Raw genomic sequence first — 22,773 nt, forward strand, 5'->3', positions numbered from 1 at the left:
GAAAAATGCCCTACCCACTGTACTATCGCTCCGACCCCTAGGTGGGTTCTTTTGGGGGGAGTTGTTGTGGGGTTGTTTTATCTTGGAGGTGGCTGGGTGGGTGAGCATGTACAGTGATGCTCAAGACTTACTCCTGCTGCTCTCAGGGATCACTCCTGGTAGGCTAGGGGGATGATATGGGATGCCAGGATGCCAGGGATTAAACCTGGGTCAACCACATGCTAGACAAGCACCTTATTCAGTATTGCTGTACTGTCTCTCCAGCCCCAAAATGTTTTGAAATGAAATCTTTTTTTTCTTTTTTAAGTTTTTGCTCAGGGTTTACTCCTAGCTCTGCACTCAGGGATAACTCCTGGGGATGCAGGGAACCATTCGAGATGCCAGGAATTAAACCCAGGTTGGCCGAGTGCAAGGCAAGTGTGCCTAATCCACTGAACTATCTTTCTGGCCTCTGAAATGAAATGTTCTTGTCACTTGCAAGACCTCTTCCTTGGGACCATGCTTGACCTCAACAATATCAATGTTGGCGTCAGAGAGACCTGGAAGGTAGCAGCAATGGGTCCCTCTGGTATGCCCATAGTTAGACTCTTAGAAGCACGTGCTTCTCTGAAGTCATGTTGTCTAATGAATGAAGGTCAACAACTCAATAGTGGAAGAAAGGGCACTGAACTTTACTCTGTCACTTCTTTGCTTCTAACTGAATACTTTGGAGATTGCATTGCTTGCCTATAAATGCCAAGCGTTCCACTGATGGTGGCCACCTTCATCCCTTTTGCAAGTCCCATTGGACACAAAAATATGGAACAGTCATGATTCTGTTCAAAGACTTCCATTGGCCGGGAAGATCGCTCCAAGAACTGGAAGTTTCTTGTGCAGAGACCTGGGTTCAATGCCCTGCACTGCACGGTCCCCCACACCACGTGGTGTCTCCATCCTTCAAAAACTAAAGAGAAAAAACAGAAGAGAGTCTGGAGAGATATACAGCAGGTAGGACATTTGCCTTGCGTGCAGTCAACCTGGGTTCTATCTGTGATACCACATATGGTCTCCTCAGCCTGGCCAGGAGTGAGCCCTGAGCACCACTGGGTGTGGCCCCCAAAACACCATAAAACAAAAAAAGAAAGAAAAATTCTGATGGCTTTCTAATTCCCACCCAGGAGGACACCGGCTCTTGTAGCAACAGAACCTAGAACTTGGCTCCCTTCAAGCCGGGGAGAGCCCTCCTCTCAGAATTCCTTGGAGCCCACACTTCCGTTTTGAGGGGGGCACTCTTCTCCAGTACGTGGAAAAAGGAAGAGTAGAGTTTTGCACGGTCATTTTTGTTACCGTAATGCAAGCCTGGAAATGATCACAAAGAGAAAATAGGAAAATATGCCTCTTAAAAAGAGCGGAGGCAAATTATTATAGCAACTGAATCCTAAAAGGAATTTTTCAAGTAAAAAATATGGCTCATGTGAAGTTGTTATGGCAACTGACATTTAAAAGTAACTGGATTTGGGCAAGTTTCTTCCTCCACCCTCTCTGCAAAGTCTTGCAGGAACTTCATGCTAAAATTATGCCTTAATTTTAATTAGCCAAATAGGTCATAAATATAGCTTATTCCCCAATCCTAACTGTTTCTACCCTGCAAGCAGCTGATCTACTAATGAGAAAATATTTCTACAAAACCCCGCTTACCATTAAAAAAAAACCCTATCCAATATTCTTCTAATATAATTTATCAATTTAAACACATTGCATAATGTGATATTCTGTAGCATTCCATTAAAATGATAAATAGCAGCGGGAGGGGGGAAGAAGCCAGAGAGTAAGCGTATTGCGAGCCGTGTAACTGTATTTAAATAGCGCAGGCCATTGTAGAGGAAAGTACTGTCCGTCCTCAGACACAGTCTAACCCCGCCACATACCCTCAACTGGAAGGGTATTAATAGGACACAAAGGGGCGGGGGTGGTGGCGGCAGGAACTGACTGGCAACTTCAGAAGAAATAAAATTTCTATTAGGCTTTGTTATAAGATTACATCAAAGCAATTCATATGTTCTAATCTGGGGAGAGGAGAAGCAACTACTTGGGGTGTGTGCCTGGGGGCTGCCTCAGTGTATTGAACCAGACAGTTTGCATAATGAACAATTTTCATTCAATCAGGATCTCAGCACGGAGAAGCTCCCACTCCACGGCCGAGCCCTGGCTCCTGGTTTCCATTCTCCCAGCTCCCCCTGCTGGAGAAACAGCAGTTAGCAGGGACAAAAGGACGCAAGGGCAGGATTTTCCAAGCCACTACTCTAAATTCCGCAAGGTCTAAGAAGCCCAAAGTTAGGGACCTGGACAGGAACACCCACTTTAGAATCAGAGGGACAGGAAGGGCCTCGGTAGACACCAGGGGCCCTTTCTGTGTTGAATTTCTGTAGGAGGCTGCCAGGCTCCAGGAGCTGTAACCTGAAAATCTTTGCCCTTTTCATTATTTACTAAATTTGGGATTTTAGAAATTGCTGTTTGCATTCTGGGCCAAACCTGGGGAAACTGAGGTTGCTGGCAGTCCCTCTAAAGGAGGCGTCCTAGGATGTTGGGGGAATGTGTTCACCCTTTAAAGCACCAGGTGTCTTCCCTGCTCCCCTCCCCCACCAGGAGTTCTTCCTACCTGACTAATCAATCATGCTTCAAGTTTCCCAGCTTTTCAGGTCTTCACAAGGAAAAAAAATACAAACACCCAAACGGAATTGCACTTTCATGCACAATGAAAAACTTAAAAGCTGAACAAATTGTCTTTTGGAAAATTGGCACAAAGCACACTGGCTTAGAGGAGGGAAAGTCCTGGGTGAGCAGGCTGCGCCAGGACTCGGGGCGGCGGCCTAATCCCCCTTTATCCGAGGGTTTAGCCCGACTCCCGCCGCGCCCAGCCGTGCAGCCGCAGAGCGGCTATGCTCCACCTGGCTCCGGCCCCAGCGCGGCCGCGCCGGCTGCTCTCCGTGGGGAGACGGCGCCGGGAGGGGGAGCGCCGTCAAACCGCGTGAAACTGTTTTTGAAAACCTGGGATGATCATTTAAATGTTTAAAATATGCACATGGTAATTCAAAACTAATTACCCTGAGCACATTTGAAACATTTCTGCCATCGTCTCTGGATCCTGCCTAGAGATTGTGTGCCACGGCTCGGCTCGCTCTGGTGTTTCTATAAACTGCTCCAGTGATTTTTCACTTCCAGGCTAAATCAGGCAGCCACCCGGGCCCTGCCTCCCGCCCCTGGTTGCCCCTTCCCCGAGGACCTGGAGAGGAGATGGCACCCCAATTCCCACGAGAGGCATTTGTCATGTTCATATAGTTCTGGCTGCCAAATCATTGCTCTCATTGCTGTTCATAATTGTCATTTCCATTATTTAATTTAGGCGCAGATGACCTCTCTCCCCAGCCCCCCCGCCCCCACCTATCACCCCCTCCTCAGACTCAGTGTGTGGCTGCCATTCACTGGCTCATTCAGGTGCATCCAAAAGTTGCCTTTCCCACCACATCCAGGGATGGAACAATAGCACAGTGGGTAGGGCGTTTGCCTTGCACCGGCTGACCTGGGTTCGATTCCCAGCATTCCATGTGGTCCCCTGAGCACCGCCAGGAGTAATTCCTGAATGCATGAGCCAGGAGTAAACCCTGAGCATTGCCAGGTGTAATGCAAAAAAGAAAACAAGAACAAAACAACAACAACAACAAAAGAAACCCAAACCCAACCCACCACATCCAATTCAGTTACTTTTTCCTGTGAATGGGAGACATTTTCAGGAAGGTAAAGGGGTGGTCAGTTGGCCTCGTCCACATGCTCTCTTGCAGCCAGAATATAAGCAGGCCAACGTGCTTATCTATCGTAAGCAAGGGCACACCCGCCACATGCCACACGCACAGCATGCTGCCTCCCCCACTGAGCAAACCCTGCTTACACAGGACTAATTAGACCGAGGCAGATCCTGAAGCAAATTCATTTCCCCATTTTCCAGAATAAAATGAGTTTTCTTCCTTTGGGGGCACTAAACCAGCATGCCAGTAACTAAGAGATGGGAAAGGAGGGTGATGTGGCCAAAATGACCTCAAACTCCCCAAGTTTACTCAAGGAGACTGACCTCAGCTGGACAGCTGCGATTGGAAGAGACACCATTCTACAAGAAATGAGCCATCGGCTTATAAATATGCCCCGGAAACAGACAGATGATGGCTGGCTCCTTATTAGTGCTTACAAGATGCTGGTGGCAGGCTCTAGACATTTAGGAATACAAAACTGGGTTAGATTCCCACAGCCGGCTGAAGGTTGACAGAGTGATATTACCAGGTTTAACCAGAGCTATTAAGAGACTCTTCATTATCCCCACACTGCCGCCACCAAAGTTATCACATGAACCATAATGCAAGGGAGAATTTTCATTCCATCAACAAGAGAGGGAGCCAGTCTATCTTTGTCCAAAGAAAATGAGCAGCCCAGCATGAAGCTTGTGAAGAATCGAGTGTACAACACTCCAATAACATCCCCTGCAGGATTTCCTCGGCTATTCCGTTGGCGAAGCAGAGCAGGCTGCACAGGAACAATCTTCACAGTAGCGGGCTTGCCAGGACAGCAGCCAGGGAAGGTCGATGAAGACAAGGACACTCACTGAGACCTGCATGGCAAGGTTCATGCGCCCAGGGGATCTAGGTCCAACCTCCCTGGGGTCACGCGTGGCGCCTGCTCTCTGCCGCCTGCCTCCCTGCCTACGCGACTGTGAGCTGCTCCTCGGGCTTCAGATGGACTTTTCTTCTTCCTTCCAATCATTTTCTCACCTCTTGCGCGACAACTCACACGTTTTGCGCCGGCCCCCACCAGACTCTGCTCCCGCCTCTCCAACGCCCTCCTATCCCCCCACCCCACCCCAGCACACAATCTGCTCTGCGCCGCTTTTTGTTCTTTTGACGGTGGGCCCTCCCCTCTTAGTGACTATTTTGAGAGAAGGGATCAATTTGGGTAGTTTCATTGCAATTCGGGTGACATCTCAAATCAGGGTTTCACTTTAAAGACACGCCGAAGGCTGGAGAGATAGTACAGTGGGTGGGGCTGATCCCCAGCAGCCTAGAATGGTCTCCCAAACCTTCCAGGAGTGTTCACCGAGCACAGAGCCAGGAGTAAGCCCTGAACACAGCAAGGTTTGCGTTCAGAAAAAGACACCCTTGATAGCTATACTGGTTGGGATTTTTCCTCCCCCAATGCTTGGAGGCTACTCCCAGTTCTGCACTCAGGAGTTGCTCCCCCGTGTGCTTTGCACGACTCCAGCCCACTGGGCTCTTGTGGTGTTTTCTGGCTAGTTAGAAGAGCCGAAAGAGGATGCTGGCCTCCCCCCAACCCCCAAGCAAAAATGCACCCCTCATTCAGATGTTCCTGGCAGCCTATAACTTGCCCGAAGCCAGATGTATTGCTCCGGCTGTAAAGTGTATCTTTTCTAAGCCTCCCTTAAAAGCTACCACTTGGCAGAAGATCAAGTTAGAAGTGCAGGATAGCAGGTGATGGCGAGGGTAGGAAGGGGTGGGGAGAGCAGAGCGGGGTGGAGCGAATAATTGAAGCTCCGAGAACTACCAGCTCAATATTTAACCTAACTGGTAATTTGCTGTGACAATTACGCCGCGCACAGAACACTCCTCCTATGCAGGCATGGAGCTCTCTAATTAAGAGCGCTCTGCTTTGCCTGGCCGCCTGCACTTTAATAACACACACACACACACACACACACACACACACACACACACACACACACTGAGGCTGGGCTCCAGGAGCTAAAGGTTCTGTTAGGAGGCCGGTGCAGCCGGCACCGTGGCAGCCCACCCGTAAGGACTGCTGCTGGGCTAGCCACCTAACACCCGTGACTCCCGCCCAGACGAAGCACGTTCAGGCTGCTCGGCACAGACCCCTCCGACGATGGACAGGCATCTTTCTGAAAGCCAAGCGTGCCTCCACTGCAAAGCAACACGCTTTCCTGCTGGTCTCTCCAGCCGGGAAGGCCAGGCCTGGGGTGAGCCCTGAAGAGGCAACTTGAATAAGGATTTCCACGAAAATAAAAAAGTGCAGAGCCACGAATCTTCTTCTGAAAGAGGGAGCAGAAGACAGGGCCCAGAAGACGTCCCCAAAACATCTTCCCCACCGGGCGGAAGACAAAGCCGTGGGATTCAAGTCACCGCACTGAAGAGGGATGCAGCCCCTCTTCCGAGTGGACTGCTGGAGCCATGGACCGTGGCTGCCAAGACAAAGCACTTTCTGCTTAATTAGTGGCTCCTGTATGGAAGGTTTGCTGCCTGGTGAGAACCCATTAGAGGAGAGCTCATTTCGAGGATGCACCTTCTCCTGCTATTCGCATTTGCAAATAAATCGCTGAGAAGGAAATCGCGGGAGTGGGAATACGGGGATGCATGAGCTAGAAGAGCTGCTACAAAGACTGGCCTGGCCTTCCAAGCCCAAGTGCTGAGCGGCTCAGCTTTCCCAGGCAAACAGAGAAGCCACTAAAATTTTGAGGCCAATAGAAATGACCTCTGTTCCTGGCTGACTGAAGATATAAATAAACTTCAACAGGAGCAGCAGTGTCGGTGGAGTGAGAGGAAGGAGGCGAGTCCAGTCAGGGCTTATTTTTTAAAAACCCCAGTTGTTTCAGGTTTGGGCATTCAAGAGCACAAAGCCGCTGCTCCCGGCTGGCTCCATGGAGTCACCCAGCAACTCGGTGAGCAAATTCTGGCAAGGCGGCTGCACCAGCCGAGTTAAATATAGGCTGCAGGATCTGCATGTTACCAGCACCGGGATCTTGTCTGAGGAAGCTGTCATTCTTAATGCAAGTGCAAACTTCCAATTACCAACTGGGTAATCCACTGGGGAGCAGGCCTGGTTTTATAAGAACAGCTCACAATTATTAAGTTTACATGATTATTTTTGAATTGAGTATCAACATTTCTCCTGAAGCTGGTAGGAGGAAGTGTCGTTCACTCCCAACCCTCACCTTCATTCGGTGCTAAAGAAAACCTGGCCTTCTGGAAAAGTCCATGCTTTGGGTGAGAAATGTGGCTCAAATGGTATCGACAGAGCGAGCAGCAGGCTTGTATAAGGCCCTAGGTTCAGGGTGGGCACCAAATGGTCACCAAGCACCAATGGGTTTGGCCACCAAAAGAACAATGAAAATGACAACAAAGGGAATGGTGTATTCAGTGATTTATCAGCGGTTCAGAAGGAGGCGGCAGGAGGTGACAGCTGAAAGTTTGTGTGCAAGTGACCATGATTTACCCAAGTCTCCAACTAACCAGCAAGCCACAACTCTTAGGTTAAGCCCAGTGCAAGAGTTGGGCTTATACAATTTCTTGTGCACCAATAATGACCCAACATTATTCAGGAAAGGGCCAGAGACAGTACAGTGAGTAGGACTTTGCCTTGCAGGTAGCTCACCGACCTGGGTTTGCTCCATGAACCACACATGGTCCTCTGAACCCATCAGGGATGATTCCTTGAGCACAGAGCCAAAATGAAGGCCTGAGCACCGCAGGGTGTGGCCCAAAAACAAAACAATTATTCATGGGCAGAAAGGAAAACCCCTATCTTTTTGGTACTGTCCTCCCAACTCCAGAGCATTTACAACTTCAGCTGTCAGTGATGAAAATAGAATGAATGACTGAGTATCAAGAGTCACAGGCCTTCCATGAAAATCAGACACTCCAACCTGGACAAAAATTACCAAGGACACCACTGGATTCTTTTTTTTTTTCTTTTTATGGGGGGGTCACAGCTGGTGATGCACAAGGGTTACTCCTGGCTTTGCACTCAGGAATCACTCCTGGCAGTGCTCAAAGGACCATTTGGGATGCTGGGAATCGAACCCGGGTTGGCTGTGTGCAAGACAAATGCCCTAACCACTGTGGTATTGCTCCAGCCCCACCCTGGATTCCTTGGGAGACCTTTCTCAGTGATGCAGTCGTCTCAGGGACCCCTCAGTGGCATCGGGGCATGGACCAAGGACCTCACATATGAAAGGCAGATCTGCCACCTCAGCTACATGCCCAGTGCCCACAGACACTGTGTTTGAAGCGCCAGGTACCATACCAGGCCTCACCCATGCAAGGCCAGCACTCTCCCACTGAGCCACATCCCCAGCTCTGTGAACTGAATTTCACTTATATTACTGCTGAACTTCAAGCCTTGCTCTACACAGACCAGTTTTGGGGGACAAGGTATCTTGATTTTAAAGTCACCTTGAAAGAGGGTACGACAGTCAGACAATGAAGTTAAGTTCTATATACTTTTCTCAACTAGCTATAATCATCAAAGACAAAAATAAAATCAGTATGAGGAAGCGGGTCAGAGGAAGCGGGTCAGAGGCCATTTCTACTACATTCACAAAACGCAAGAGGATTTAAGCCCCTTCCTCGCCACACCCCTGTGGCTGGATTAATCGCCGGGTGCTGATGTCGGCCTTCCCCCTCTTTCCCCGACATTAATCTGGCCTCTACTACACTACAGGATTGTTACGCTGCTCAAATTACCTGCCAGTCCGTGATGGCAGAGAGGGCTTGAGGTGTTATCACTGGACTAGGGCAAAGATAAATAATCAGAGAACCTAACAGAACAACAGAAGCCAGGCCTTCTCTCGGTGGCACAAAGAATCAATGTTCCTGCCCATCAAATGTTAGTAACAATTAGAAAACTATACACATCCGGCCAAGGGGAACTGACTCAATAAACTTACATATCCACCAAGCCAAAGACCAATTAAAATTAGGCAGACCTATTTCTATCAAAAGAGAAGTATCTTTCTTCTAGCACTAGGAAAAAGTTACGGATGGGCACAAACACGAACTATCCCAGTATGTAACATGTTAATTGTTTTTGAGAGGCCTCTCCCAGGGATGCCGTCTACTGAGGAAACTGGGGGTGCCCTGTGGCCGCACCCAGTGATGCTGGGGACCAGTGGAATAGTGCTGGGATGAAACCCAGGGCTTCATCCATGCGAGGCTGTCACCGGAGCTCTCTCTATGTACCAATAATTCTAAGTTTGTATTTCTAAAAAGTGGTGAGCTGTTCAACTGGATTTGCGAGTTGGGCTTATGGGTAATTCTTTACTTTTCTGGGGCTGGAGCGATAGCACAGCAGGGAGGGCGTTTGTCTTGCACACAGCCAACCCGGATTCGATTCCCAGCATCCCACCACATGGTCCCTCGAGTACTGCCAGGGGTAATTCCTGAGTGCAGAGCTAGGAGTAAACCCTGTGCATCGCCAGGTGTGACCCAAAAAGCAAAAAAAAAAAAAAACAAACAAACAAAAAAAAAAACCTTCTGTTTTGGTCACACCTAGCAGTGTTCCAGGGGACCACGTGCTGCTGGGGATTCGTGCACATATGCAAAACTCTGGCCACCAGCATACGAAACACATGTACCACATGCATCAGTGCACAGCACTATCCTGCTAGCCTGTGGTTATTTTTTTTCTCATTTGTAAGTTTTATTTTTTTATGTAAATTTGGATAACTTGTGTAAGAAATGATCAATAGCCTCAACAGTCTCCATTTCTTTCCTTTCAAAACCAGATACAAACAATATTCAATATCAGCTTTAAAACATGTCTGCAGGGGGTATGGTGCCGCCAGCAGGTCAATCTGCACCTGTGAGGTGAGTGCATCAGCAGCCTCGTGGTGCCTTCAGATTTCCAGATACCCCAAAATTGCTGCTGTGCCTTTGGCCAGACCCCAAAAACTTGGGGCAAAGTTTACCAAGAAAGTAAACGGCCAAAAGTTAGGCATGTGGGAGACACACCCACAAACCACCTCCAGCTCAGCTATACAATTGGAGGCATGGCCTCTCTGGTTCCTGATCGAACTGCTTAACGGCCATGATCCCAGAGACTCAGAAATGAATCTCGGAACCCAAAGGCTTTTGGCAGAAATGTGTCCTGTTCCTGCAGTTAGGTTACTGTCGCCGGGCCACCCCAGGGGGGAAAGGGTGCTGTCGCTCCGCCTGCTACCCTTTGGCGAACTGGTGGCTGCCATCCTTCAGAGGCCACTAGACAGTGAGGTTTGGGTCCGCAGTGATGAGACACGCAGGGTCTCATGGAATGGGGGTGGAGCCGACCCTTTCCTCCCAACCCCAATGAGACCTCGAGTCATCGCCCACGGATGGCCTCTCTGGCTCCCCATCGAGCTGCTTAATGGCCATGATCCCAGAGACTCAGGAACAAATCTCAGAACCCAGCAGGTTTTGGCAAGAAACCCCTCCAGATTTAATTGTTGAAATTTCGGAATTTCAAAATCACGCGGCCACTACTGCAACCATGCGGTATCATATATTATTCATAGCCAGTAATAGGAAACAAATTGTCTACTGTTGCCTTTTCGGCAGGTCTGAGTGTTGGGGTAAAATCCCAAATAATAATGGTGGGCGTGGTGTTGAAATGTTGAGTGTAATGGAAGTATTGAGAGAGTAATTTGGAAACCATCTGCCCTACAGGCAGGGGGAGGGTGTAGGATGGGTATACTGGGGATTTTGGTGGTGGATAGTGGGCACTGGTGAAGGTACGGGTGTTTCATTGTATGACCGAGACTTAAACCCGAAAGCTTTGTAATTGATCTCATGGTGATTCAATAAAATTATAAAAAATGGGAAAAAAAAAGGCGAAGTTCATGCACAATTCAATCAGCCTAATCAGTGGCTGAATAAATAGCAGTACTCCTACATAAAATAAATAAATAAATAAAACCCATGTCTGCAGCTCAGGTTTTCTCAAACAAATGAAAGAAAAACATTCTTTTGGAAAAAACACAGATTTCCAAGTGTTGATAAAAGCTGAATCTACCAAGAGGCCAACAGTGGATTGTAAGATGAAGAGTTATCAAACCTTAGACATGGGGTTTGGGAGTGGAGAGATCCTCTCTGAAAAAAAGGAAATGATCAATTCCCCAGGACAGAGTAGCCTGCTAACAAGTGTAAAGAAGGAAAGGGGACGGAACAACCTGTTTCATTTCTATAAATAAAACCCTGGGAAGGCATATTGCCAAAGAAAACACAAGTCAATATAAGCCTTTCCATACGGGCTGCCAAACTTCACTTTTAGACAGTATATTAATTATGTAGTCAATAACCGTGGGTTTCATTAGTGTATTAAATACCACGATCAATATTATTTATACTTTTTGAAGACAGGCTGCTCAGGAACACAAAGTGGGGGGCGGGGGAAATTTTTGACCCTGCAGTTCAAAAAGTCAGAATAGCACACGAGAGACCAGCAAGGCTTTAATAGAAAGCATAAAACACTGAAAATATGGACAGAAATCAGATTATTGCCTCCTCCTCCTTCCCCACCTCTTTTGCGATGATGCTGGAGGGAATCCAAGAACCATTAAAATTAAGGTGAAATGATTAGATTTTTCCCTTAATTGTTTCACGCGGATGTCATGGTGCACACAAAATAAACATTGATCTCTAAGTGAAAGATGAGAAATAGAACAACTGAACAGCCTTTCGAGGTAAACTGGATCCGGGAGAATTTTAAGAACCGAGGGCCAGAATCTATTTAGACAATCCTTGGGGACCTCAATCTCTTAAAAGCACCAACAGTGGAGCCAATTTCTGACGCGATTCTACTGGCAAACTGATTTTTCAGTAGAGAAATCTGCTAAACATCCTCCCTGGAGGGAGGTTCTTCCCCACCCCCGTGGATTTCTAATCACATCCCATGTCCATGTCCGGTTGCATCACCCGGCCATTGAGAACTTGACGTGACCACGACAGTGCTTTGGAGTTGTCAGGTGAACACGGCCAGTCCAGCCCTTCCTGGGGGAGACAGGAATCAGGGCGAGGATGGCGTGCCGAGAGCACGAGACACAATAAAAGACTGGTTACTGGACTGAGAGTTAGATTACCACTTCCAACCCTCAATTTGTCAATCCACGATAGTGTTGAAGGCTGTAATTTCCTAGTCAATGCTTTATAAGCAAGGTCAGACAGAAAAGTGCTTCATAAAAACCGTTGCCTTAGCCAGAGAATCCAAGTGCAGCCCAATGACCATCTTCTGAGACTGTGTCCAAACAATGAGTGGGTCTGAGAGAAGGGCCCTCAGTGACTTGAGGTGTAAAATCAACCTGTCTAGAGCTGGTGATGCCTCTCGCTAAGAGGAAGGCAAAGGTTGAACAGAAAGGCACTGATGCAATCTTTTTTTTTTGTTTGTTTTTTGGGGTCACACAGGGGTTATTCCTGGTGCATGCACTCAGGAATTGCTCCTGGCAGTACTTGGGGGACCATATGGGATGCTGGGAATCGAACCTGGGTTGGCTGCGTGCAAGGCAAACACCCTACCCGCTGTGCTATCGCTCCAGCCCCTCTGATGCAATCTTATGCACGAGGGTCTGCCAAGGACCTCGCCAGCCCACCTCTGCATAGATGAAAACCCGGCACTGCAACTCTGCCTGGCTACTTGGGGACTGACGGGCAGCAAATGACGAAAGAGCTGGGTTGCAGCAACCAGTTAGATAATGAATACGATTAGGAACACACAGAGGCACATGCTCTTGCTGACTGCAAAGCCTGGTAGCGTAATTACTATTTTCTTACTAGCTCACTGTCTGTACACATTTCAAAGTCTGCTTGGTGTGTTCAGCTGCTGTGTAAACATCAATAAAATCCCAAAGTGTCGGATCATCAGCATTCCCGGGCACAATGGCTTTTGGTTCATAATGTTTCCTCTCTTTAAGATATATTTCAGTGATACAAACATTAGGAAGAGTGAACTGCATGTCTTGGACTAATCTTTGAATTCTGAAATGAGTTAACATCTCCTTCAAGTGAACATTTATTATGAAGCCTAATTAATTGCTTTCCAGTACCAGAACCCTTTGCAGTCAAAGAAAAGTGGCATTCACAGTGGAGAATATACTGTTTATCAAGACAAGTCAAGAGAAACGAAGGGCTTCTCCCTTAAACTTAACTTTAATCAAGAAATGAAACATACAAATGCAAGCAGTATGTACGGGAAAGTGCACTCAACAACGAGAAAACAACATTAATTGAAGTGAAAACTAAAGCAATGCTTTGTAGTTGCCTAGATATCCCCGGGGGACAGCAAGTCAATGCTTATCAGCCTTCCTCAGAAGAGACAATTTTGATTAATGTCAGACCCATCTGACTCAGCCTATTAAACCCTGAAGGAAGGATATTCTTCAGATATAAAAGATAAGCCTTTGATTAATAATTCCACCGTATTGCCATTCTAAGCATTAACGACGTTCTGGAACCTCTAGAAAGAACGAGCTTTTGAATTTCAGAAAGACAGGCTTCTGAGAACACCCAGGTTCCACACAACCATTTCTCGGTTCTCCCTCCTGAGAAGAAACCCAAATTGGGAAGGGGTCGCCTCGGGGGGCAGAGACCTGAGTTACATAAAAATTTATTTCCTCGATACGGATTTAGGGTGAGTGAGCAGTCACATAATTCTTGCTATGAAGATTATGGAATTAAAAAAAACCCAAACAAACAAAAAAACGGACAAGGGCTTGAGGACAAAGAGCCTGACTGGTACCTAACTGCCGCCCGACCACCCGCGCCGATGGTCTGTCCTGCAGCCACCAGAGCCTCTTTTCCTTTGCCTCCCACTGGTCCTAAGAGGCAGAGAAAGGACGCGGCTTAGTCCCCCGTAAGGAGGCTCTGCCCACTGAGTAGCAGGGGCACGGAGGAAATCAATTCCATTTCAGTTCTTTCTTCTCAAGCTCCTGTCCGCTCGACCCAGCTCTTCTCACATGGCGGCGTTTCTCCTGATGCTCGTGATCAGCCGTCTGCTGTACTCTCGGTAGTCCACGGGCTTCACATCCATCACGGTGGCCTTGATTCTAGACTCATCCTGTAGAAGAAAAAAGCAGTTTGTGAGCGTGCCCTGGAGCAGCGGTGATAACACCGTCTGGTTTATCAACGAGCCCAGCATTACAGACTACAAAAGCATGTTGAATCCAGAGTTTAGGAGTTCCAGTGGGGGTGGGGGGAGACAGGACCCAAAATCTCGTGGGCCAGAAAGTAGACAGATCTTTCCTTTCACACAGGCCCTTTTCAAACTCCTTTCTGCTTGCTCCTAAATACACAGCAAACTAGATCCGAAAGAGATGGACCGTGGTAGGCAGATCGAATTCAGTGGCTTCTCTCTGCAGAGGCAGAAAGAGGAGACCAGAGAGAACCAGTGACTTCCCTCGAACCACACAGCCAGTTCTTGAAAGCTCGTTTTTCATTTCTAGAGCAGCTCAATGTGGTACAGAAGGAAAAGCACCTGTGGCAGAGGAGGAAGATGTGGTCTCAGCTACGTCTCAGTTCTGGGGTGCGGGTTTGTGGTAGGGGTGGGGAGGGGAGAGGCGGGGAAGGCTGCTCTCTGCACTTCATCTTCCCTGGCCACACTCCAACCCATCCGGTCCTCATTGCATCACAGAACTCTGAATTCCTACTGCATCCGCCACTCACAAAAACAAACTTGTAAGTACTATAGTATCACTGTCATCCTGTTGTTCATCGATTTACTCGAGTGGGCGCCAGTAACGCCTCCATATGTCCCAGCCCTGAGATTTTAGCAGCCTCTTTACTCTTCCTTCCTAATGAGTGGAGGTTCCTTCAGGGTCATGGGAATGAGACCTGTTATTGTTACTGTTTTTGGCATATCAAATACGCCATGGGGAGCTTGCCAGGCTATGCTGTGTGTGGGGGATACTCTCAGGTAGCTTGCCGGGCTCTCCAAGAGGCGCACCGGTCCGGTCCGGTCCTGTCCTCCCGTTGTTCATCGATTTGCTCAAGCGGGCACAGTAACGTCTCCATCATGAGACTTGTTGTTACTGTGTTTGGCATAGCGAGTACGTCACGGGGAGCTTATGTATATTTTTCTCTCTGACTTTTTGCCTACTGTCTGTACCCCATCAAATATGGTGTAGTAATTATGGAAAATGGGTAGAGTGTCATATGACACTTATGATAAAGCAGCTGCGCGGTCCAGGGACATATTCACTACAGTAGGACCTAAAACCCCCTAATGCATAAACCCCGGGATAAGCAGAGGTGCTGAGAGTTCACTTTTCATTTATTTCTATCCAGGGATTAAACAGAGCTTTTAGAGGCAGAGGTGAAGGATGCCCAGAAGGAAGCAAAGAACCCAAGATGAGAAGATATATGGAAGATGAGAGTCCACTGGACAAATGATCACTCTTTGTCAATAAACATAAAAACCTTGAGGGTTTTTGTTTTTGAGGGGTTCCTAGGGCACCACACCTTGTGATGCTTTGGGCTTACTCCTGGCTCAGTGCTCAGGAATCTCTCCTAGTGGTGCTCGGGGACCATGTACAGTGCTGAGGATTGAATAGGGGTTAGCTGCATGTAAGGCAAATGCCTTACTTGCTGTACTATTTCTCCAGTCCCAAACCTGGAGGTTTTAGCTGAGGCGGCTACATAGCAAGTTCCTCCTTAGATATCTGTGACACTAAAGAGACATATCACCTCTCAGAGTCTCGTCTGAAAATGGGGATGGGAATGGCACCCAGTGCTGGGGAAATTTAATGTGTGATCAACACACAAGCCTGGGAGTTTCACGCTGGGCACGGTTCGAACAACGAGGCTGGGAGTGGGTCACAGCTGTGGTGACAGCAGCTGTTGCCTGCTCCAACCCTCGGCAGCCCTGGGGGAAGCCCGGCGGGGAGGCTGCCCTCACTTACATTGTATGTCTCGAGTTTGACCCTGATCTTGAATGTGAAAGATCGAAAATTGGCATTCTGGAAGACTTCCTCAAACGCGTGTTCATTCTGCAAAGAAAAAAACGTTAACATGTGTAGGCATGGAAACTACGGGATCACCGAAAATAGATCTGTAAGATTTTTGGAAACACTGAGAGAAATGTGAGAAAAATGATCCAACCCAGTCATTTGAAATTACTTAGGAATGACTAATCGATAGGTGATACTTTGTTACATAAAGCTGTTAAAGCAGAATCTTACTGAAAATTAAAATATTTTACCCTGAACCAGGCTGTTTCATTTGGGGTGAGGTCCCCTCCCCGCCCCAACGAGCCAGCCCTGGCAGCTGAAAACCTCTAGAACTCACCCGCTGCCATGCTCATGGTCACTCTACACACTCAGACAGGACTCACCCATGAGTCAGTCTATTCCTGGACCATGCGGCCGCGAATGCATTCTTTACACCACTGATAAACCAAGAGTAATGCACCATATTTGATGGGGTTTAAAGTAGAAGACAACCAATCATAGGCAGAAATATATTTTTACAGATATCTACTCATCCATCCATCCATCCATCCATCCATCCATCCATCCATCCGCCCATCCACCCACCCGCCCACCCACCCACCCATCCATCCGTCCGTCCGTCCGTCCGTCCGTCCATCCATCCATCCATCCAGCTCAACCTTTAACAACATGTTATTAATCTCCGGCTCCTGCCTGGGAGAAATACTTTCCTCTAAGAATCTTCACACACTTTCTTCTAAGAAACCTTTCTTGGATCACTTCTAGCGGATTATTCATTACAAGCAATACAAAATAAATTATTCCGGTTCTACTTTGGGGGCAGGGTTTGGGGTTCGGGATGGAAATATGGTGGTGGGAAGGTGTAATGGTGGTGGCATTGGCATTCAAATATTAAGTGTAATCAAATATTGTGAACAACTTTATGAAAATAATAAAAAGAATAATAAAATATTTTACCCAGAGTAGTTGTACCTTCACAGACAGGAAATAGGACAATGATTACTGGGGCGGAGGGGCAGGGAGGGTGGAATGGCAGCCATCACTCAATGACTGAGTTTCAGTCTGAAAGGATGGAAAATTCTGGAGACAGACGGCAGTTGTGACTACCCAGCAATGTGACTGCAAGAGCCACTGACCTTATAAAAACCAGAAATGAACTGGACCCTGTCACCTCAATTACATAAAGTAAAAAGGAGGAGTGCCTGAGAGGCCAGGAATGTAGGTCAGCAACAAAGCGCTTAGTGTGCACGTTGTGAGGCCCTGGGCTCTATCCTAACATGCGAGAGCACTCGAATGCACGCACACCCTCCTCGCCATGGACATGGACACACACACACACACACACACACACACACACACACACACACACCTGCACGTACACCCTCCCCACCATGGCAGACACACACGCACACGCACACACACACCCCACACGCACGCACGCCCTCCCTGCCATGGCCACACACACACATGCACGCACGCACGCACGCACCTGCATGCATGCACACCCTCCATCCCTCCCTGCTCTCCTCTCGCCCTCCTGCATTCCCTGGTCCCCCCACTCCCTCCCCAGTGAATTTTCTAGTATGATATTTTACTAGAACAATTTTTTAAAAGCCCCGAAACACTTAAGAAAACACACTTCTCAACCCTCAAAGCTTGTGATGCAACACATCTAAGGCCAAGTGTCTTCATCATTAATTAAAAGCCGAGAGCTGGGGAGATGGCAAACAGGGCTGGAACACAGGCTGTGGCTGTGGGGTGCCAGGCCGGATCACCAACTACGTAGGGTCGCTGAAGCACTGCTGGATGCGGCTCCGACAACACACCAACCAAACAACAGAAACACTCAGGAAAAAGGTTCAAATTTCATAGATAACGTATTATTTTAGCTTCTGTATTGAGAGCTGATTTTTTTCCCGGGGGGATCACACCCGACAGACAATGCTCAGGGGTTACTCCTGGCTCGGAACTCACAAATTACTCCCTGGCAGTTCTGGGGGACCGTATGTGATGCTGGGGATCAAAGCCAGGTCAGCTGCGTGCAAGGCAAATGCCTTACCCGCTCCAGCCTCATTACTGATTTGTTGAGCAAGTAAAGAAGTTGGGTGAAAAATTAGGGAAGTATTTGAAAACAATCCATCCTCTCCCTCTTTCACCCAACTACTATCTAATCTTACTAAAAGCCTGGTAAATTGAGTGGGATTAGAGAACGCATTTTATATAAACACACATAAAAATAAACAGCTCTAATCAGAAAAAAAAAAAAAGACAACCCACCACTCAAACATTAAAAACATTAGAATTTAGTTCCTATCAGCCATGTGTAAGCTTGGCAAGTCACATGGAACATGAAAACAGCTTTCTTATGCAGTAGTCTTATTTATTTGTTTTTTGGGCCACACCCGGCGGTGCTCAGGGGACTATACGGGATACCAGGGATCAAACCCAAGTTGGCAGCATGTGAGGCAAGTGCCCTCCCCACTGTACTATCTCTCCAGCTTCCAGAATTCTCTTTAAAAAGAAAAAAGCCAGTTTACTTTCCTTTCCCCTCCCTGACCACCCCAGTGGGTTTTCAGATACGTAAATACAACAATGAGTCTTCACAAAGTTATACCAGCTGCTGTTATTCTTCTAAGATTGGGGAAAGCTTGGCGCATAGACTCCAGCAATCTATGGTTCCTAAGGGGAGAGTGACTATATTGTCTCATTCAGCAGCAGTAAAAATAGTCAAATATAATAATGTCATAAAAAATCCTGAAAAGCTGCCTCGAGTCTTAAAATCTGATATGAAAAGACCAAGAAAAATGGAGAAAAGAGACCGTTACACTTTAAAGTCAATTCCAGTCATTTCTGTAGAAGTTTGTTGGAATTATGTCTAGCGATCTCATGGACAAAATGATAGAGGGGGAAGGCAGAGACACAGGAATAAATCTTATTCACTCGCTGAGCGCACCCTCGGTGTGCTGGGGCCCTGCTCTCAGCCCCCTGAGCACCGAAAGTCGTCCAAAAAACTGTCACTGTCCTCTCATTGTTCACTGACTTGCTCGAGTGGACCCAGTAACGTCTCCACTGTGACAATTGCTATTGTGTTTGGCATATCGAATATGTCACGGGTAGCTTGCCAGGCTTTGCCGTATGGGTGAGATACTCCCGGTAGCTTGCCGGGCTCTCCGAGAGGGGCGGAGGAATCGAACTCGGGTCGGCCACGTTGGCCGCTTGCAAGGCAAACGCCCTACCGCTGTGCTATCGCAAACAAACAAACAAAAGAAAACAAAAAAGAGAAAAGAGGCGTTACTGCCTAGAAACTATTAGAGCGCTAATGCAAGGTGTGGCCAACCTTCTCCTTTAGCTCTCCAAGGTAACCGGTGCTCTGCCCGAGGATAGCTTCTGCAGACTCCTGGAAACAAGTGACCCACTGGTTGTCATGAAAATCAGCAATGTTTGCCTAAAAGACATAACATTGTTATTTTAGCAAACACAGGAGAAGAGGAAGACACAATCAAGAGATAGGGGGTGGGGTGGGGGTAGGGGAGATAAACTTTTCCCACTCATGAAGACAACTTCCAGGAGAACATTTATATTGTAACTAGAGGTGCTATCTTTCTAAAGGGCCTGAAAAGTGACACAGTTACAATTTAAGTCTGGACTGCAACAGGAAGACAATATGCTCCTGGATGAGTGATTTTAAATCTTGGTAAAGATAAGAGTTTACTCAAAGCTCTTTCTGAGGGAATCCAGACACATTAAAGGGACTTAGTACCCCTAAAGCCTGCTAGCGTGTGCCTTGTTTTTGCCCCCCCTTTTTGCGCAGGGGAGAGGAGTGAGAACCACAGTTGTACTCCTCAGCAGAGGTCAGGGATCACTCCTGGTGGTGCTGGGGGACCCTACGGGGCAGTGGGGATGGAACTAGGGTGAGCTGCGTGCAAGGCAAGTGCCTTAGCTGCTGTACTATCTTCATGGCCCAGGACTGAAATGTTTCTCCCTTTCCCCTTCCCTCTGGGTTGAAGCAATAGCACAGCACATAGGGCATATGCCATGCATGCGGCCGACCTGGGTTCAATTTCTCTGTCCCTCTCGGAGAGCCCAGCAAGCTACCAAGAATATCTCGCCCACATGGCAAAGCCTGGCAAACTACCTGTGACATATTCGATATGCCAAAAACAGTAACAAGTCTCACAATGGAGACGATACTGGTGCCCGCTTGAGCAAATGGATGAACAGCGGGAGGACAGTGCTACAGTGCCCCTTCCCTCTGTTTTGTTGTTGTGGGGATGTGAGCCACTACCACTTTAGTGGTGGTGACTGGGCACACTGTGGATGCAGCAAGTGTGCCTGTGTGAGACCCCGCTGTATTGTGGCACTGGGACACACACAGCCCAGTCTCCACCACGGTTGGGGCGGTTGGGGCTTTGGAGAGTTCCCTGGCCTGGGGCAGTGCCTCAAGGTTCTACAGGAGACTTAGTAAGCCAGGACTGTTTCTCTGAAACTCAAACTGTACATTTTCCCATCGCCAGAGGAGGTGTTCTCTGGAAGGCTCGGCCCCTGTGAGCATCCCAGGCAGCACAAACTAGGACAGGAATGTAGTTCAAGGGGTAGAGCGTGTTGCTCCCCCTCCACACCAACTCTAAAACTATTTAAAAAAAAAATCGCAGTTCACCCTCTTTCTATACAGCTGCAAAGGATACCCAGTCTACATGGCGAGAGCAGCAACATACTAGGTACCTGTCAAACATTTTTAGGCATCTGGGGCCAGAGTGATAGTACTATGAGGAGGGCGTCTGCCTTGCATTCAGCCAACGGGGTTTGATCCCCAGTGTCCCATATGGTCCTCTGAGCACTTGCCAGGAGTGATCCCTGAATGCAGAGTCATAACCCCTCAGCACTGCTGGGTGTGGCATTCAAACAAAACAAAAACAACCATCTTAAGGCTTCTGCCAATCTCCTAGGAAAACCAATGTGCATTTTCTTGTGTATTATTAGAATCACTTGGCACTGTATAGCACTGTCCTCCTGTTGTTCATCAATTTGCTCAAGTGGGCACCAGTAATGTCTCCACTGTGAGACTTGTTACTGTTTTTGGAATATCGAATATGTCACAGGTAGCTTGCCAGGCTCTGCCGTGCGGGCGAGATACTCTCGGGAGCTTGACGGGCTCTCCGAGAGGGGTGGAGGAATCGAACCGGGGTTGGCCCGGGTCTGCTGTGTGCAAGCGCCCTACCCATTGTGCTATCACTCCAGCCCATAATCACTTAACAGTACCATTTTTAGAAAATGGTAATGTTTTCATTTGAAAGGGTCTTTTGCTATTCCGAGGGTAATGCTAGAATGACACCCTGTGTTGGGGGGGAGTGCCAGGGGACAATTCCAGAGTCTCACACTTGCAAGGCACATGCCCCACTGCCTCTGGAGTCACAACTCTGGCCCACACTCTAAGTGCTTTTAAAGCAGAAACAATTGTTACCATGAGAAAAGTCACAATCCTGAATCAGCATGCTGTCCCATTCCTCAAGCAAGCCCAATTTAGGCTAGGGGGAGGATTATCTGTGAGGAAAAACCCAAGTTTCGGCTGTGCAAGTTATCACGTGGCTGCTCTCCAGAAAGGCCATTTCAAATTCATTTACTTAACAGTTGGCAGGCTAGTGACACTGATGCAGTAACTGCCACATGCTCGAGGACTGAAATCACCCAGGTAGCTGCACACAACTTTTCAGTGTGAAAAATAGCTTTTAGTCAAAAAAAAAAAAAAAAAAAAGACCACTGTTTTAAGTTGAGCGAAAATCTCTCCCTTCTGTAGTTATAGGATAATGAACTCTTTAACATCTACTCAGCTGAAGTTTCCCCACCATTAGTGATCTTGTTTTTTACCACTGCTTCCACAGGGACTCAAGAAACCAGGGGCCAGAGCGATAGTGTAGTGGGTAGGGCACTTGCAAGGTTAATCCCAGGTACCACAAAAGCTCCCCTAAGCTCGCCAGGGATGATCCCTGAGCACAGAGCCAGGAGTGAGCCCTAAGTCCCAAGCACAGCTGGTGCTGCCCCAAGCCAGCCAACCAACCAACCGACCGACCAGCCAGAGACACTACTATGTTTTTATTTACTCCTTCTACTTACTGACAGTATCATGCGATACTTGAAATTCGGAAATTCACGGTCACACTTTTCACAGCGGTATAATCCATTCTGCTGATCGATCACTTTTTTATTGCAGTCTGGAGTCGGGCAGGCCTGGTACATACAGTTCTCTTTGCGCAGAAACACCACTGTCGCCACAGAGCTAAAATAGTCTGCCTTCAGAAAAAGACACAAGACCAGCCTACATTTAGAATTAAACTCAGAGGCAGCCTGGAGCTTGCCCTTCCATATAAGCGTGTTTATATATGCCAACTCTAAAGATCACAAGATGAATGCAGGGAACATTTCACTCTGTGTTCGTTTTAGAAGTCAACTGCGAGGACTACAAAAGCCAGAAAGATAATAAACCAATTTTAAGAAACAACATTTCTTAACAAGAAGAGTTAATTCTAGACTTAATTAAAGCTGAAAGAGGCCATTAAAAACAAAGACTGCACCTCCTGTTCTTCTGAAGGGACCTAGAGAATTCAGAGCAATGCAGTAAAATCTAGAGTGCTCAGGTTCGGCCATTCCTCCCCGTCTTCCTTTGTTTTGATTTGAGGCCACCCTGCCTGTGACCAGGGTTTACTCTTACTCAGGGATCCCTCCTGGCGATGCTCAGAGGATCATGTGGGATCAAACCTGGGTTGACGGTGTACAAGGCAAGTAAGTGCCTTACCCACTGTACTATCTTTCTGGCCCAATAGAAATTAAAGGGGGGCTGGAGCGATAGTACAGTGGGTAGGGTGCTTGCCTTGTACGCGGCTGACCAGGGTTCAATCTGTGGCACCCCATATGGTCCCCTGAGCTCCCCTGCTAGTAATTCCTGAGTGCAGAGCCAGAAGTAACTCCTGAGCATTTGCTGGGTGTGACCCCGAAAGAAAAAAATCAAAACTGCCCTGCAAAAGCCACATAAT

The 22,773-nt window shown here is 47.7% G+C and overlaps 1 protein-coding gene across 1 annotated transcript in view; it reads right to left on the reverse strand.

Moving 5' to 3' along the window:
• Positions 1-12,885: 12,885 nt before the first annotated feature.
• The window catches only part of RPA1 (replication protein A1), a 60,278-nt gene continuing 50,390 nt past the window's right edge, over positions 12,886-22,773 (reverse strand). The window contains exons 14-17 of the mRNA XM_056128084.1: positions 21,857-22,033; positions 19,083-19,190; positions 15,698-15,784; positions 12,886-13,857 (exon numbers count right to left, since the gene is read on the reverse strand). Of these exons, the coding sequence (XP_055984059.1) occupies positions 13,753-13,857; positions 15,698-15,784; positions 19,083-19,190; positions 21,857-22,033 (477 nt within the window). The 3' untranslated portion in view covers positions 12,886-13,752. The remainder of the gene's footprint in view (positions 13,858-15,697; positions 15,785-19,082; positions 19,191-21,856; positions 22,034-22,773) is intronic.

Source organism: Sorex fumeus, unplaced genomic scaffold (genome assembly GCF_029834395.1).
Source record: "Sorex fumeus unplaced genomic scaffold, SorFum_2.1 ptg000063l, whole genome shotgun sequence".
In the NCBI taxonomy this organism is placed as follows: Eukaryota; Metazoa; Chordata; class Mammalia; order Eulipotyphla; family Soricidae; genus Sorex; species Sorex fumeus.